General features: G+C 45.6%; 1 protein-coding gene across 1 annotated transcript in view; it reads left to right on the top strand.

Moving 5' to 3' along the window:
- Dock1 (dedicator of cytokinesis 1) overlaps nt 1-17307 on the top strand; it is a 499905-nt gene that overhangs the window by 402130 nt on the left and 80468 nt on the right. Inside the window, exons 30-32 of the mRNA XM_032892397.1 lie at nt 363-441; nt 4593-4693; nt 13965-14023. Of these exons, the coding sequence (XP_032748288.1) occupies nt 363-441; nt 4593-4693; nt 13965-14023 (239 nt within the window). The remainder of the gene's footprint in view (nt 1-362; nt 442-4592; nt 4694-13964; nt 14024-17307) is intronic.

The following is a 17307-nucleotide window of genomic DNA, read 5'->3' as shown; positions in this document are numbered from 1 at the left end:
TAAAGGGTTTGATTATGAAGCACTAAGACATCGTCACTCCAGGAAAGGATTTTATTCACACCTTTTCTTCCTTCTTTTTTGGAAAGCAGGGTATTTTTGTGATACATTTTTAAATGTTACTTTTAGGGGCTGTTATTTTGGTCTGTTTCTTTCCTTCTGCATGTGCTAATTTTCTTGATTAATTTGGAGAACATCTGCATATAACGCTGAGTGCTTTTCACTGGCAAAGCCTCCCGACTTCATGTAGGACTCAGAGACTTCGCCTTCTCCACAGTCTGGAATCCTACCTAATTGAAATGCCAAACCTGCAAAGGTGCCAAAGCCTGAGTGTGTAATTATGCCATTTTCTCTTGGTCTTTCAGAGTTTTCCTGCGGGCGATTAATCAGTATGCAGATATGCTGAACAAGAAATTTCTGGATCAAGCCAACTTTGAGCTGCAGGTAAATGGAGAAGTAGACAGCACCTTTGTGGGAGAGTCTTGTTAAAACAAAGGGCTGCCCGGCGTCCATCACCTGTATCTCTGATCCTGGGATCTTAATCAGCCTCTGATCCGAGGTGTGGAGTTGGAACCCGAGGAGTGAGAAATGATACTTCTAGTGTGGTTACTCCATTTAGCAAGTTATAAGGTAGAGTTGTTTCCAAGAGAAAGTACTGAATCAGAGTGGCAAGGAGAAACACAACTGGCAGGAAGCAGCAGACAAGCCATCGAGTGCCACTATGCCTGGCTGCCAACCTCCTCTCGGATCATCCTAAGACAGGATGAAGGGTTCAGTATGGGAGGATCAGGTGTGCTTCAGTGAGCTAATTGCTTCTGGAACTCTCTCCGCTTCATATTCCCTTCTGGCTTTATGCCACCCGTATTGTGCACAGTGAAGCCTCCTGTATCATAAATATCTTTTCCTTATATGCCTGGCCTAAGTATGTATGGAGAGGTCCTGGGGAGGAAACCCTAAATCCTTGTGCATGCTAATTAGGCTATCAAAGGAGCCACATCCCCATCCCTGGCAATCTTACTTTTTTAAAAAAAAAATGTGTTTTGTTTTGTTTTTAACTTTTTACTGTTTTTCTCTGCTTGGTGCTTGTTTTCATGTGTCATAACAAAGAGTCGCACGCCCGCCGTAAATGAGTTGTTAGGAAATGTTTCCTCTGCCCTTTGCAATTCTCATGCTCTCTCTGCAGGAGTGACTTATAACTAAGTGCTCTGTGCTCTTCCGGACACCAGGCACATTTAGGCGGGCCCGTGCATGACTTGGTCTTCCCTTTAACACGTGTTGGTTCACACCGAGTGTTTCAGGGGCCTGCCATACTCCACAGCAGGACCGTATCTGCTGCCCCTGCAAGATGGCCCAGCGGCTTCTGCTTCTCACGGCCCTGAGCCAAGCTTCCATGAGCTTCCATGCATGTCCAGGCCTGCACCCCCTAGAAAAGGCCGATTGCAGACAAAACAGGATGAGCGTTCAAGCTTGATGGATGGCGTCCCAATGCCTTCCTAAAAATGTCCCAGCAGTAGCACCCTCGCCAGCCACATAGATGTATATGTATGTATGCATGTGTTTAGAAACCTTTTTGATTTTCTCCTTTGAGATTTTCATACATGTATGTACCACATTCTCCTCAGTCTCCCTCACACCAGCCCCATCTTCTCCAAGCTCCCTCCCACCCTTGACAACCTCCCTTCCAAGTTACAAATGCCCTTCTCACGCTTCTGTCTTTGTGTTTTGTCTTATGACCCACTGGGCTATCCAGGACATTCTCGCCAGCCTCTTTTGAACAAAGCAGCTTTGTGCAGGCCTTCTTGAGAATTTAGGACTCTTGTTTATATGAATCCTTTTCTCACCACTACATTTTTGAATGACCAGTTAGGCTGAGAGTATTTATGAGCTGTGGGGATTTTTTGCTAGGCACCGCCTGGGCATTTCTGGCATTTCTTTTGCTTGCATTGGCTCTCAGTGTTTTTAATTAGTTGGGACTCTTATTATATCCTATTCATGGTTTTAAGTTTATTATATAAAAATATTTAACTTTTCCTGTAGTCAAACCTGACATTTCTCTTGTGATTATATGGTCTTAGGTTTGGCATAGCAAATCCCTAATTGCCTTAGTGTTGTAGATTGAGTTACCTGCAATGGAGTTAATATCAGCAATTACCTACAGAGTTCTGCTTAATGGCCTTTTTTTTTTTTTAATTTTTCAGTTATTGAATCCACCTAGGATTTCTATAGTTAGTGTTAGGATCAGGGTCTATCTCTCCACTCACACTTTCAGTTCATGATGGGCTTCCTGTGCCTCCTGTGACTTGACATGCCGCCATTGGCCAGATTGCAATGTGTCTAGATTCTATTATCTGCACTGCTACCGCAGTGACTTCCTTGCTTCAACTCTATAGCCAGGTAGTGGAACCCACACATCCCAGTGAATTTTCTGCAAGGAATTGCCCTCGCTGTGTTTGTGCGTTCCTTCTTGCACAGATACTTTAAAATCAGCCAGTTGAGTGTCCCTTCTGAAAATCATGTTGCTTGGATGTTAACTGGACTTGTTGGACTGGTTAACTGGGAAATGTGACAGCATCTGAGGGAGTTTTTGTAGTCTGTCTTTCTTCCATCCCATGCCGGTCTTCTTGCTCTAGCTTTCATTAAACTCTGGCCTGCCCTGTGACTTGCTGGCTGGATTCCTGTCTGTCCTGATGTGGCTGTTGCTTGGGAGGGACCCATCTCCCCGCTGAAGACATTCTCACTGTGCTCTGTCTGCTACTCAGGATCCATTGTGACGGCTGCCTGGGCTCTCACCTTGAGACTGAACACCTCGAAGGCTCTGTGCTCCCCAGCATTCAGAGCTGGACCCAAGAAGGAGTGCGGGATGTGGGCCAAGCCACAATAAACCACAGTAGCCCTGGCCCCATAAGTGAAGAGAAGGAATGAGGAGTCAGTGACATCATCATTTGAAAAGCTCTCATCCTGGTGTGTTGGTGCACACCTGTAACCCCAGTTCTTAGGCAGCTAAAAGAGTTGGACCCCAGGTTTTAGGCTAGTCTGAACTGCAAAGCCATAAGCTATCATGAGTACACATAATGCCAAAAGGAACACTGTCTCTCATGACAGGACTTGCTTGCTATGCCACTTCCAAAAGCTGGGGCAAAAAATGTATCATGAGCTCTGGCCCCACCTTGGCTGCATAAGAAGTTCAAAGCTAGCACAGGTAGTTTAGCAAGCTCCTTTCTTTAAAACTAAACTTAAAACGAGCTGGTATCTGGCTTGGCAATAACATGCTTTCCCACCATGCAGAAGCCCTGGGTTCAAACACAAAAAGAAAGAAGTGGGGAAGTAGGAAAGGAGGGAGAGGAGGAGAGAGAGGGGAAGGTGGGAGGAAAGCATTGGATTTTATTTGTGGTTGTTGTATTATGGCTTTTAAAGGTACTGGGTAGGCAGGCATGGTGCCACACACCTACCTAGCACTTGGGAGGTTAACCGGAAGTATTAGAAGGCACAGTCCTTCTTAGCCACATAACCAAGCAAGGCCATCCTAGAATATAAGACACCTTGTGTCAGAAAACAAATGGAAACAAAAACAGGCACCAGGTGTATGTGTGTCTGAATAGGTCTCGGTCTGTGTTGACCTACCTTCTTTCCCTCCATCCAAGTCCCCTTTTCCAGCTAGCCATGGTTCTGTGATCCTCAGAACATGGGTAGCATTGTCCTGTGATTGCTGCAGGATCAAGAAGGACACAGGATGGAAATGCTCCTTTCAAAAATAAATGAAAAGGGGCGACTTATATCTCATGGAGTGAAGCCACCCCTTTTGATTGCAGAAGAGGCCAAAGAAAAAATGTGCTTTGTGGGCAGTAACAAAGCTCTCCGAGGCCAGGGATGTCTGCTCAGCGTCCATCCCTCTGTAGCTAGGAGCACCCTGATATGGGTGATCATTGCTCTGTGGTGGTCAGAGGTCCTGTGGGCAATCCCATTTTCTATAAAGGGGGCCACACACACTCTTAAATTCTGGGGATACTCTTGAATCCCCACCTTTTACAGGTCATTAAACTCAGAGTCAGTAATGTCTTGTTCTTCTGTGACTCTTTGTAGCTATCAAATTTGAATATTATGCCTGGTATGTAAATGAGGGGGAAAAAAAAGCATCTACAATGTCTTCTAAAGATCATCCTTCAAATCACATATAGTCCATAAATCCTTGAAATGAAGGTTTGATCCTTTTACATGTTTTCCCTAATTGTCTGGTGTATGCATAATTTTGGTATAGTAAAAAGTTGTAAATTACGCAAATGTATACTGTTCCTCAGAGAGGGGCTCTACCATACCATTAGCCACCGCTTTTGCGGGCAATGATCTTTTATCTCTTCCAGGAAGCCTACCCAGGTAGGTACTGCTAAAAACCTTGTGTTACCCGTGAAGCAACTGAGATACAGGCAGAAGTCAGAGGAGTGGGCCTGGTGAATCAAGCCTCATGCTTACCCATGAATCACACTCGGAGGGATAGCTTACATTGCTGTGGGTTTTGAAGCATTTCAGGATGATAGTGGCCCAGAACTTTCCTGAGAAGCTGTTCAGCACCTCAGCATCTCCTGTCTTTTGGTTTTCAGCTGTGGAACAATTACTTTCACCTGGCCGTGGCTTTCCTCACTCAAGAGTCCCTGCAACTGGAGAATTTTTCAAGTGCTAAGAGAGCCAAAATCCTTAACAAGTAAGTCCTCCCCCAGCCCTGCCACTGCGGGCAGGAGCCTTCTGCTTATTACCCTAATTTCCACGTCTCCTCTAAGCCAACTGGGTACAAATTGAGATGTAATCACAGTGTAATGAAAGGGTGGTTTCAAATCACAAATCCGGTGTTGCCTTTGTAACCCATGAATCAAGATCTAAAATTGCAGGATTCGTCCTGGCAGGTTCAAAGTCAGCGTGATTGGAGATGGTTAGTGCTAAACAGCGTTTGAGTTTCTGGAGATAATGACTTTCGCTGAGCACTCTTCTGATGTCATTACGCTGCGGTTTACTTTATTGCTTAGTTTTCCAGTTCTGCTTCTACAAAACGGGAGCTACTGATGAAAGCCATCGGTAGGCACTGCTGGTGAGGCAGAGGTGGCCACGGTTTCCCTCTTGACACAAAAGTCCCCTGTCTTCCTCTGGGTTGTGTTTCACCAAAGAAGCTTCATGAAGGCCAAGACTCTTGGGCAGTTCTGTGGTGTCAGAGTACATCCTGAATGATCCTGTTCCCATGGCAAGAAAGAAGACCGTGGGCTGAGAAGATGGCTCAGTGGGTCAAGTGCTTGCTGCACAAGCATACGTATCAGAGTTCAAATCCCCAGAGTTCCTATGGTGTGATGAGAAAGAAAACCAGGATGGTCCCCAGATGCATTCCGCGCGTGTGCGCGCGCGCGCGCATACACACACACACACACACACACACACACACACACAATGTACAGAGGGAAAGAATGGTCTTGGTATACTGAGGTCTTTGCTCCTCACCTTCTGCCTAAGTTCCACTGATGTCATCCTGCTCCAGGTGCCTTTTCAATAGGAACTCCTCAGAAGATTCTGAAGTGGTACCCGTATTGCTGGGTTGTCGTATTTATAATGCCTCTGTAGTATTCTGACTGCCGAGGCTTGTCCTGGTCCCTATGAGTTGCTGAGGTTAGCGGATGCAGAGGGAGTCTCGGAATGTGGCAGTGATTCTGCTTCTTATAGTCTAGCAGTTTCTATCTCCCTTACTGGGAAATTGAGAACACCTGATCCCTGGAGTGTATGATGTGTTTCTGCGTATGATACTGAGGTTAGTTCACATGACAGCAGCCTTCTAAACACTGTGCATACATGCGTGCATGTAGATACATGCATGTATTTATGCGTGCTTGTGTGCATATGCTTATGAGTGCATGTGCATGTTTCACATATAATCATTAAAGAGCAAGACTCTTCATTCTGCACAGCCTCTCTCCATGTAGAGCCATGGATGCCCAAGGAGAACGTGACTTTCAGAGAGAGCCTATCTGCAAATCCTCCTGCACCTGACCAGGTCCTCTTTGGCTGACCCCAAGAGCCATGGATGTCGACAGTGACTGTTGTTTAGAAGTGACAGATGTACCTGCCGGACCAAACACACTGAGGGCAGCGTAGCACCCACCTGGGACTGCTAGTATATTGCCCCTCCTTGGAACCTTCTCAGGGTTTAATTGCTTACCATGGCCCCCTGTGCTAAGACTTCTGCTGGCTAAAAGACATGCTAGAGACTGACACTACACAGTTTCCCCTTGCGGGCATTCACAGAGCTTGGGAGAAGGGAGGAATTCCTGTTGTTGCTCCCCGTGTGGTTGAAACCATTACTTTAGAAGCAAAGCACCTTATCAGCTCTCAGTGTGGCTCACAGAGGCTCCCTCAGCTTCGTGAAGTACACACTTCCACCATGTGTTACATGTGTTCAGCAGTCCATGTGGGCTGTGCATGCTGCCGTGAGACTTTGGGCATCCAGACGTAGCGGTGGCTGATTTTAGAAGCCATTTACACTGAAGCACCTATACTTCCTCCCCTTAGAGATAGATGCCTACAGGAGACGAGGTGCTTTTAAATTAGGTGCAGCTTCCACAGGCTTTGATGCTGAGTGCTGTGGTAGCTCTGTGCTGTGGTTTCCTCTTGTTGCTATGTCTACAGTCGAAGCTAGAGCAGCATTGGTGATTGCCTTAATCACAAAGGACCCTGTTCTCCAGAGAAAGTCTTTGCTTCCCTTCTTGCTCTGAAGGCTACAGTGCCAAAGAAAATTAAACACAGCCATCTGGTGTCTCCCTTTCTGGAGCCCACAAAGACTCTGGATCAGGCTTTTCTGTCTCCCTTGGACAAAATAGAAAGAGACTTGAGCTGTGCTTTTGGGTTTTCTCAAGGATTTCTCAGGTGAGAAGCCTGCCCATATTGGAAGTTGTCTTTGTAAACTCTGGGATATTCGGGTCTCACTAGACCACAGACACCATGTGGTAGTAACTGGCCATCAAGAGCTCCCATCTATGATAACCCAACATGACTCATAAGCCTAAGTGACACCAGCTTCATTCAGCTTGTCACCAGCATTCATGATAGTTGTGCCTCTTTGTAGACCATAAACACTTCATAGTATATTTGTAAACACTATTCTTAAATAGTAAATGGCTTAGGAAGTATCTCAAGGTGTCCTTCCCACACTCTTTAATTTACTGGGTACATGAATGCCTAGATCCTTTTGTCTTATCTAATGGAACAGGATTAGGCCTCTTCCGTGCTCAGCCAAGTGTGGTCCTGTGGCTGAAGAAGGAGGAGAAGTGGATCCCAAGGTGAAGCCATTCATTGTCTAGTGGAAAACTCAGCCGAAGCAGTATATGGAATCAGGAGATGACAAGTTTTGGAAGCTGGAGGATGGCCTGCAAGGCACAGCCTCTGAAATAGAGGCTACCAGGTAGTGTGTACTTCAGACAAGCGGGAGCTGGCAGTTGAGATGTCTGCCCATGTGACTGTCAGTGCCCCCCAAAGGGCATATCTCAATCCTTTAGTAAAGAGATGCGCTGCCTTGGAAGCATAAAGGAGTGGCAGGGGCTGGCAAGGCTCAGAGGACATCTCCTGCAGGGAGATGTTATGGAGTGAGACCCAGTGGTCTGAGGTGGTACCTGGTCTTATACACTTGGGGCACTTATACACTATGAGACATAGATTTAACTCCATCTAGGAGAAAGCCTTGGGTCTGAGGTAGATTCAGGTCCACCCACCCATACTTTCAGGATTGTCTATGTGTGACCTGTCAGCCTCTGTAGGGCACATCAGAGTGGACAACTTCTGTTTGTTGTCCTGGTCTTTTCTTGCATGGTCTGCTTACCATGGCTTTAAAAGTGTCAATTTCTGGAATCAGAACACCTACTTGCTCATTGCCTAAGTACCTGGGTGTAAAACACACACACACACACACACACACACACACACACACACACCACCACCAACAACAACAACAACAACAAAAACAAAAAAAAGGTACACTGTTGCCAAGAACTGAGTATATCAAACCCCAAATAAAAAGATTTGCCTATAAAATCCAAAGTTAAGAACTCAAGGTCCCTAATAAGAAAACACTGCCATGCCACCTCAACTCACCCTTGGTGCTAGTGACTCCCGGCCACACACATTGGGAGAATGCTGCTTTTGACTATCATCCACTGTCCCCAAGCTTTTTACATCATTGGGGTTCAGGAAATAATGCTGAAGAGTTAACTCTAAATTCATAGCCATTTGGACAACATTAATGTGTCACATGACCACAAGGGAGCACCATCCTCAGGACCCAATTTTGTTCTGGGAGAGAAAAGATTCGTAAATTGCTTTTACATAGTTTTGCTTAATTGTTTTTATTTTTGTTTGTTTTTTGGTGGGGAGGAAGGGGACAGGATCTTGCTACATGGCCCAGGCTATCCTCAAAGGCACTGCGATCCAACTTGCCTCAGCCTCCCAGAGTGCTGGGATTAAATGTGTACACTACTAACACAGAGCTTTTCCAAGTATTTGCAAGAGATTCCCTCTTGAGAATGGCATCACAGCAGGGAGAAGGGATGTTGAATAAGCAAGTCCAGCTCTTTTACTAGCCCATTTTTCCCCCTGTGAAATCTATTACTTCCTAAGGGTACATGTTTTGTAGCTGGACCAAAATGTCACACAAACAAACATACTCCCATTTCACCCGACCCTGGCTTCCAAGATTCTAGACTGTAGATGGGACTTTGAAGGAAGCTGAGAAGAAATAAACAAGATGTGACAAGTCCCGTTTTACAATGTGACCTAATCAGAGAGTAGGATTCTGTATTGCAGAGTACGATCAATTCAATCCTCATGCTAATTATTTTTTTTTCCAAAAGATTCAAATCGTTCCAAGTAAATTCACTTTAAGGATTAGAAAGGGACCTAGGGAAACAAACTTCATAAGCAGTAGCCCTGTGCCACCTTCATGTTGGCAAAGCTAATTAGATATATTGGTGAGGCATTGCTCTAGGGAGCATAATAAAGCTTAATGTAGGCAGAATGCTCACATCAGCCCCGTGTCTAACAGGGCTCATTCTCAATAGCCTCATCCCCTTCTACCTATTGTGTTCGGGTTTTGTTTTGTTTCCCATTAAAACAGAAATGCCTCATCCTACCCATGAGCCTGTTTCTTGGTTATCTTCCCTTTCTTTTCTCTTCCCTAACTGTCCACCCCTTGGCACTCTGACCAAGGCACTAGGCACTAAATCAGCATTCAGTGCTCAGGATTGCTCTAGCCAAGTCCTTCAACACTTTTGTTCTTGGCATGGGTCATGGCTACAATCAGAGTTTGGGTGTTTTGTAAAGAGGCTGTCATTGGCTCAATATCTTGGAGGCAAGAGATTTCAAGGGCATGAGGCTAGTGTTTCTCAGCTTCTGCTGAGAGTTTTGTGCTGTATAACACCACGATAGTGTGGAGGGAAAGCAAGGAATACAGAGAGGAAGTGTTCGTAAGAGAGAGAAATAGAGGCAGACTTGCTTTATAAGTACATACTCTCCCTATGACTAATCTATTCTTCGAGACCTAACTCTGTCCTGTGCGATCTATCTCATCCCAAGAGATCTGACTCACTCCCTCAAGACCTATCCCAATCTTGAGGGAACCAACCCAATCTCTTGAAAGACATTTGCCAATTCCTAAGGGTAGTATTCTCAGATAGAGCCACATCTAGTTTACTAGATCTCTTAATGGCTGCCATCTTTCTCTCCTATTACCTTGGAGACCAAAGTTGCAGGGCATGGACCTTTGGGGACAAGAGTGTCCAAATCACAGCACTCTATCTCCTTGTCCTTTGGAACTCCATTCTAGGTTTGCTTCTGCCTCTTCAGCCTGTTTCCTTGTCTGGTTTAGACTCCTACACTGACATATCAATATGCCAGCCCCACTTCCCTTCAACCTCAGGCTTAAATCCTTATTTTATTCTCCCCTTAGGAAAGCGTTTTTCAGATTCCAGATTCTCATTGTTTTGTGGGCCAGACTTAATAAATGGACTATTGCATATGTTCCGTGAGTTCACCTGCCATAACAGTGGGCATAAAGGAAGTTACAATCTCTTGTCTAGTAGTTATGGAAGCCACGGGTTTGAAGTCAGGATGGTGATGGTGTAGATCCCTCTACTGGGAGCTGTTCTGTTGACTTTAAGTAGACATCCCCAGACCTTACCATTCCCTAACCTGTTTTTTTCAGTCTCTGCTTTTCTCTAGATTAGGTTTTTTTTAAGTCTTCCTGTATATCTGTGAGTCTTGATGTGCCTTCCTCATAGGCCTCACTCTACTCCAGTGTGGCTTCATCACACCTAGGTTACATTGTACAGACCCTATTTCCAGGTGAGGTCACATAGACAGGCATCATATATGTAAGATATGCAGATATCCTGTATGATTATGGGATTGAAGTCTATCTCCCCTGTCATGGTGTATATCTCCTGAAGCCTGTGGGTCTTGTTGGAGTTCTCTATAAGTGATGGCTAAATGAATCAGCCTAATGGCCCTTTCCACCATGACCAACATACTGTGGTTAAGGCAAGCCCTTTAAGTTATAGCATCTCCTCACTAGAGTGCTGGCTGAGACAGAGTGCATACTACCTTGCTCTCAACATTCAGAACCACCTCAAGGTTGCATCAAGAGTTGTTTCCCTGTACCATGGAAAAATAGGGGTCAAGTAGTTGCCCAGCTTTGCCTATTTGGGTTCTGGTTGGCTTTACCCCTTACGAGGCTAATAGTAGATGTCATTTCCTCCTCTTGTATTAAAGATGCAGGAATTCAGGTACTGGCATTAGGACTGGATATAGGAGCATAGGACTTCCTGGACTGGGGAAAGTCTCCCTTCCAAGTCACCTTTCCTATGTTCACTTGGTGGGTGGACACACAAAATGCGGCCACTTCAGTTCTATATGCTTATGACTTGGCTCGTCTGCTTAGCACCATGAGTCCTGGGTTCCTCATTGGAAGAGTGACTATGATATGAAAAGGAAGCATTTTGGATAAAGACACAACAGCCGGTCCCAGGAGTGTGTGCAGTGCGGGGAACAATGTGGGCTTGTGATCTAAGGACTTGGACTCCCTTCTCTTTGCCCTGTAGCCTAAGCCAAGTCATCCAGCTCCCTCCACCCCCAGGCTTGGGGCAGCTCCCTGACGCTGTGCCGTGAGAAAGCCACTCAACTGTGATCTCTAGGGCTGCCCCTGGCTCCAAGGTCTGTCTCCAGGAAATGAGCTCCAGTCAGACACTCTCAATTATCGTCATATTTTTTTCTTCCAAGAGAAGAAGGTAGAAGTGCTCCCCGCAAACCCTCTTGAGGTCTGGCGACAGCTGCTACTCTGCTGGGAATTACTAGGAAGCTAGTACAGATTCATCAGACCTGCTGTCCCATTAAATGCAGAGGGAGGATCAAGCCCAGTCTGCTGCCAGGGAACTCCAGTCCCTCCCTCCACCATGTGACTCCCTCCTTCTTGCCTGGGTCTGCAGGCATCTAGGCTCACTTGGCTTTTAAACAATATTTCTGTCTCCTTGTGCTATAAGCCTGGCTCTCCCGAGAATCACCCCTTCTGATCATTGCCAATGCCCTGGTTCTCAAATACCGTCATGTCCAATCGTTGCCTGAACCGGAAAAGCAGACATGAGAGTGGAAACCCATGGTGCTTGCCCTTCTTCAGTGAGGGAGAGGCTTTGTGCTGGCCAGCAGCAACAGCACTCCTAATTTCCTCAGCAGCTGGAGAAAGGCAGGTCACCACCCAGAATCACAAATGTTAAACCTGCTGCTGGCAAAATGAGTCCCAGGGCTTCCATTACACTATTAGAACTGTAATCAGTAGAGAACCGGAGAGGAAGAGCAAACACCTTGAGTCAAGGGCAAAGGAACAGAGACATCCATGAAGCCTACTACTAGGTATTCCTGTGTAAGAAGCAATTACTCCTTTAGCCTGGATTCAAGACGTTCAAAGCCAGAGTTAACGATACTGTTTTTTGATACCACTGGCTCCATTGGTGGATTGAGGGTATGAACATACATCATAGGGGCTGGAGAACGGAGGGTCTTGGCGTTCTGTAGCCACCTGCCACAGTGCTATGTCTCCCAGCTCTGTGGCCTCATAGCTGAAAGTGACTTGTCCATTAACCTCAGAGCAAAAGTCAGGGCTGGGTGGGAATGCCAAGTTACCAGGTTGCCATGCTGCCGACTCCATCTTGCCTAGGTCCAGGTGGCTTTGGCTGCTGAGAAACCTCAAAATAATGCACTTCTTAATGTGTTCAGATTTCCAAATACTAAATTGATTTGAAGAGGGAGTTAAGCCTGGAAGAGTGTCTCTGTTACTCATGACCGTATAGCTACTAGCTGGTGGTATGTCTTCACTGCCTAGAACAAACCTCCCATCCCTGTAGCCCTGGCAGTGGATCCACCACTGACTGTGATCCCCTGGTTTACAGAGAATACCTGAGTCAGCGCTCACTGGCTTGCTGGACGAGTCTCTAAGTCCCAGCTTGTAGTAGCTGACTTTTCCAGTTCTGTTTCTCCACTCACACCTGGATGTTCTATGCTCCCTGGCATCCAGAATATCCATACATGTATATATTCACACATACGTCATGTATAAACATATATATATGCATATAACATATATGCATATAACGCATATATATAAGCATGCAAAGTGTGTTGTTATACACCCTCAATATCCTTTCCCAAGACCCCTCCTTTCATGCCTTTCTTACCCCCAGTTCAGTCCCCCTTCTATTTTTTTTTTCTTTTCTATTTTTCGGAGCTGGGGACCGAACCCAGGGCCTTGCACTTGCTAGGCAAGCGCTCTACCACTGAGCTAAATCCCCAACCCCCCCCTTCTATTTTTATGCCACATCTTTCATTCACTCTCATTTTCCCTCCCTTTAGACCTCATCCCCTCCTTATATCCCCCTTTCTACTTTCTTTATATATGTATATACTTTCATATATATATACACATGTATATGAACCCATGTATATACATACATGCATATGTATATGTACATGCCCCATCTCACATAGAGAAAGTGCATGTAGCTTGGATTATATATTTTCTCTGGTTGAGATGAACATGCCACTGTAACCCTCCTGCTGTGAGTGACAGACAGGTGCTTAGGTGCGAGAGACTTTAATAAGGTGGCAGCCAGCTGGGGGTTGTTGCTTTAGCAGCCAGGGCTGCTTGCCTGGAGAGCCAGGACACCATCATCTGTGATCAGCTTTCCTTGGCGCCTCAGCTGCCACACGGAAGAACGGAGCAAGCCTGACGACGCAGCTGCTCAGCTGCAATGCTGTATGATAATTTCGCAAATTATTATTTTTAATATAATCAGCTTTTTCCTTAGGCACTAAGAGAAAAAGTTAAATTGCTCACAAGCTAATAAAGGTTTATCTTCCGAAGCATCAAATTCTGTTTACTCATGAAACGCACACCTCCTCTTTTCGCCCACCGGGAGGAAAATTAGCATTTATTTTCCCAGATAAACAAAAACTGGTGGAATGTTTGTTGACATATTTGGGTATTAAGCTCTTGCTTACATTTAAAATGATATAGAAGAATGGGGGAAATTTGGAAGCTGCCTTCCCCAACTCTTGGGTTTTATTTTCCTGTGGGGAAACTGCTGCTCGGTGGGTAGAATGCTATTGGGTGCCTGCCTGGATGTGTCAACAGCAACGTGCATGGAAGTCAAACTCCCTGAGGCCCAGGACTGAAGAACACAAGACTGGCTGTTCTTCACAGCTTCTCCATGTTCCCTCAGGGACGCTCTGTCATCCGGGATGAGCCCCATTCCCACCTGGAGCTCTCCTAGAAATCCTGCCGGTGGCAGGTGGCAGATGTCATTGGAACTCTAACACAGCCTTCATCTAAGTCCATGATGGAAGCCCAGAGTTTGATTTCCAGGAGCTCTATAGTCTGTCATTGCCTCTCTTCTTCTTTCTAGGTATGGAGACATGAGGAGGCAGATTGGCTTTGAGATCAGAGACATGTGGTACAACTTGGGTGAGTAGCTGGACATCATCTTGGGGAGCCCTCTCTGTGTTGTGCCATCGACCCCCATTTTTCAGTTTTGGGGTGTGTGTGTGTGTGTGTGTGTGTGTGTGTGTGTGTGTGTATGCACATGTGTGTGCATTGGAAGCCACAGTTCAACCTTTGCTCCTGAGGAACTGTCCAATGGTTTTTAGAGTAGGATCTCATTGGTCTGTAGCTTGCCAAGTTGACTAGCTGGCTGACTCATTGGGCCCTAGGGATCCACTCGTCTCTGCCTCCCCAGGACTAGGGTGACAAGTATGAGCCCCTCACTCAGCCTTGTTTTATATGGGTTCTGGCATTGAACGCAGGTCCTCCTGGTTACATGGCAGCTTCTTTAACAACTGAGCTATCTCCCCAGCCCCTTTGGTATATCTCAAAGACCTCAGTTGTTTCTGTGAGCAGGATAGCAGTCACTGCTTCTTCCAGAGCTCCTTTTTTCAGTAAGGAAAGCAGATTAAAGAGAGGAGAAAAGCATCTTCCAGTGGCAAATAAGGAAATCTAGAAAGTGTCCTCTGGCATCAGACTGGCACATAGCTTGGGCTGCCACTGCTCCTAAGTACTGCTCCACTTCCATTTGTATCTGCTCCCAGTCAGTTACCAGAATGACATTTGCTCCTGTGTTCAGTTGAGCAGAATCTACCTTCTAACAGGTTTATACACCCACCCAAAATCTACATGTGCTTACCCTGCCACCAGATGGCGGTAGCACCGTGTGCTGCCATGATCAAAGCCATGGGAGATCTGTTTAATGATTACAAATACAAACTCCTCCAGGGATCAATTCGTTTACTCAGTGTTTCCACTACATTTCATCATAAGCAATAAGAAATTCTCTACTAAAAAACCATCTATTAAAATCGTAACGAAGGGTCAGCAAGATGACAATGGCTAAAGGAACTTGCCAACAAGCCTGAATTAGATCCTGAGATTCACAGGGGTTGAAAGAGAGAATCAGCCCCTGCTATGCTAAGTTTTCCTCTGTCTCTGGTCACACACACACACACACACACACACACACACACACACACACACACACACAAATGGGAGCTGGAAAGACGGCTCAGTGGTTAAGAACATTGGCTAATCTTCCAAAGGACCTTGTGATTCCCAGCACCACATGATGGTTCACAACTATGTAAAATTCCAGATCCCCTGTCCTCTTCAGGCACTGTGTGCTGTGCATGTGGCACACAGATGCTCATGCAGGCAAAATACTCATATGCATAAAACAAAAAATTAAAGATAAATAATTGAGATAAAATTAGTTTTTAAAACCAACAAGATGCATTTTTCTGCATAGATAACTTGTTAAAGACATTAGTAAGCATCTAGAACATCTGTCTTTAATGTTCCTATTGGAAGCCTGCTCATTATACTAGGTCCTATTGCTATCTGCCTTCTGCACTCATACTTTATATCAAGTGTTCTGGACCACGGAGGAGTTGCATGGGGTTCAGTATAGTGTTCTGTAGGTGACATTACTCTATAGGCAATATTACTCTATAGGTTATAACTCTATAGGTGATATTGTTCTATAAGCAATATTACTCTAGACTGAGAGCATAAGCACTTCACTTGAGGCTCCAGCTCAGCTCCTGGGCACAGAGCTGCAGGGTAGAGTTCCCTGGTAGAAGTGCAGAGCTATCAAGGAAGCTGTGTCTACTGTAGCCACCCGGAGCATGCAGAACCTGCACCATCCCATGTATATTGTATATCATACTTGGAGCAGGCTGAGGACCCTTTAGGGACACTCCATAGGATTTTAACAAGATCCCAGCAACCTATGTATGGAGAGCAGAGTAAGTCCTGGCTCTTGGGCATTTCAGCCTGCTGATCTCTGTAACATGGACCCCACAGGAACCATACTGCCCTTCCTGACTTTCTACCCTCTCTGGGTGGCATAGGAACCCAGGGATTGAGTGGGTAGTTTGCTAAGTCATGTTGAGTTTTCTTCCTCCACTGCCCTGCCTCTGTCACCGCTTGTCACATGACAAGGTTTTTCTCTGTTTCCCTGACTCAGCAGTCCAGTTTATTATGGAAACAGCAGAATTTGTCAGAAGACTTCCATTCCAGACACCTAACAATCTTATAACATGTACGAAGGATGATCTCAGTAGTGAGAGTCTGCATCTGTGGGAACAGGGAAGGGGGCCATCCATGGGTAATCTTAACCAATCTTTTCTGTTCTCCTTCCCAAAAGTCACATCCTAAACGATACATTTGTCACTTGACCCAGACAGCCTGATGTCCAGACTAACCCGAGACAAGAAACAATGTGGTACCTATGAGAAAGAGAGTGATGAGGGGCAAAAGGACCATGACACAGACAGCTTACAGGGACACCTTGGTTCCCCACTGAATGGCAGGTTCTCTAGCTCCTCCTTAGGTCCAGCCTTCACAAGGAGATGACATGAGCTCCATTCCACTTGCCAGGCTGCACTGTTCCTTTGGCTCCTCTGGGCGTAGGCTTGCATGCATGAGGACTCAGTCCAAAGGACTGCAGAAGAAGAGAAGAGAATGAGATACTGAGCTCACCGAGCAGAGGACTGAGGGATCAGTGTATAATGAGTGCCCGTTTCTTCCCTGATAAACAGTGCCTGCTGTCCCAGGCATCTCCAGCGTCTTGGTATGCTCCTCTAGGGACAGGGTCACCAGTCAGAATCAAGGGGACTGATCTCTGGCACCAGGTATTATTCAGAGATTGTCCTAACTGATGGATTAATGAGTCTTCTTGCCTTTCCGATATTTGTGTTTTAATTTTTTTTTGTACCAACCACAGTATGTTTCTCGGCTCTACATTTTATATGCTAACCCTGATCTTTATGCTTTTTTAAAAATTTTATCATACTATTTTAATTATACAATAATTTTTATTATTCGGGTTTGTTGTTTTATACATCTATGTGATTTTTGAAATATTCACACCCCCCATTGTTCCCTTTGTCCCCTTTTATTTCTACTAACTCCCCTTTGCTCCCCCCTTCATGCCCATATTTTCTTTTGGGGGGTTCCCTCAGTGAGTTTCATTAAGGCTCTTCCCAAGTGTGAGTGAGGGTTACGTCCAGAAGCATGTGCTCCTTGCCGTTAGCTGTATCCCTGAAGATATTTCATCCTCCTCTAGCAACCAAACTATACGTTCCTTTTTAAGTATAGTCAGTGATGCCTCTGAAGCTCCAGAGGTTGACCTTGGACCTGGCCCCACCTCTTTTCCACGCCAGTTGCCGTGACTACCAGGAAGGAAGGGAAGCTGGGCT

This window comes from Rattus rattus, chromosome 2 (assembly GCF_011064425.1).
Source record: "Rattus rattus isolate New Zealand chromosome 2, Rrattus_CSIRO_v1, whole genome shotgun sequence".
Classification (NCBI taxonomy): Eukaryota; Metazoa; Chordata; class Mammalia; order Rodentia; family Muridae; genus Rattus; species Rattus rattus.
Note: the sequence above shows the minus strand (reverse complement) of the source record. Positions and strands in the feature narration are given on the sequence as shown.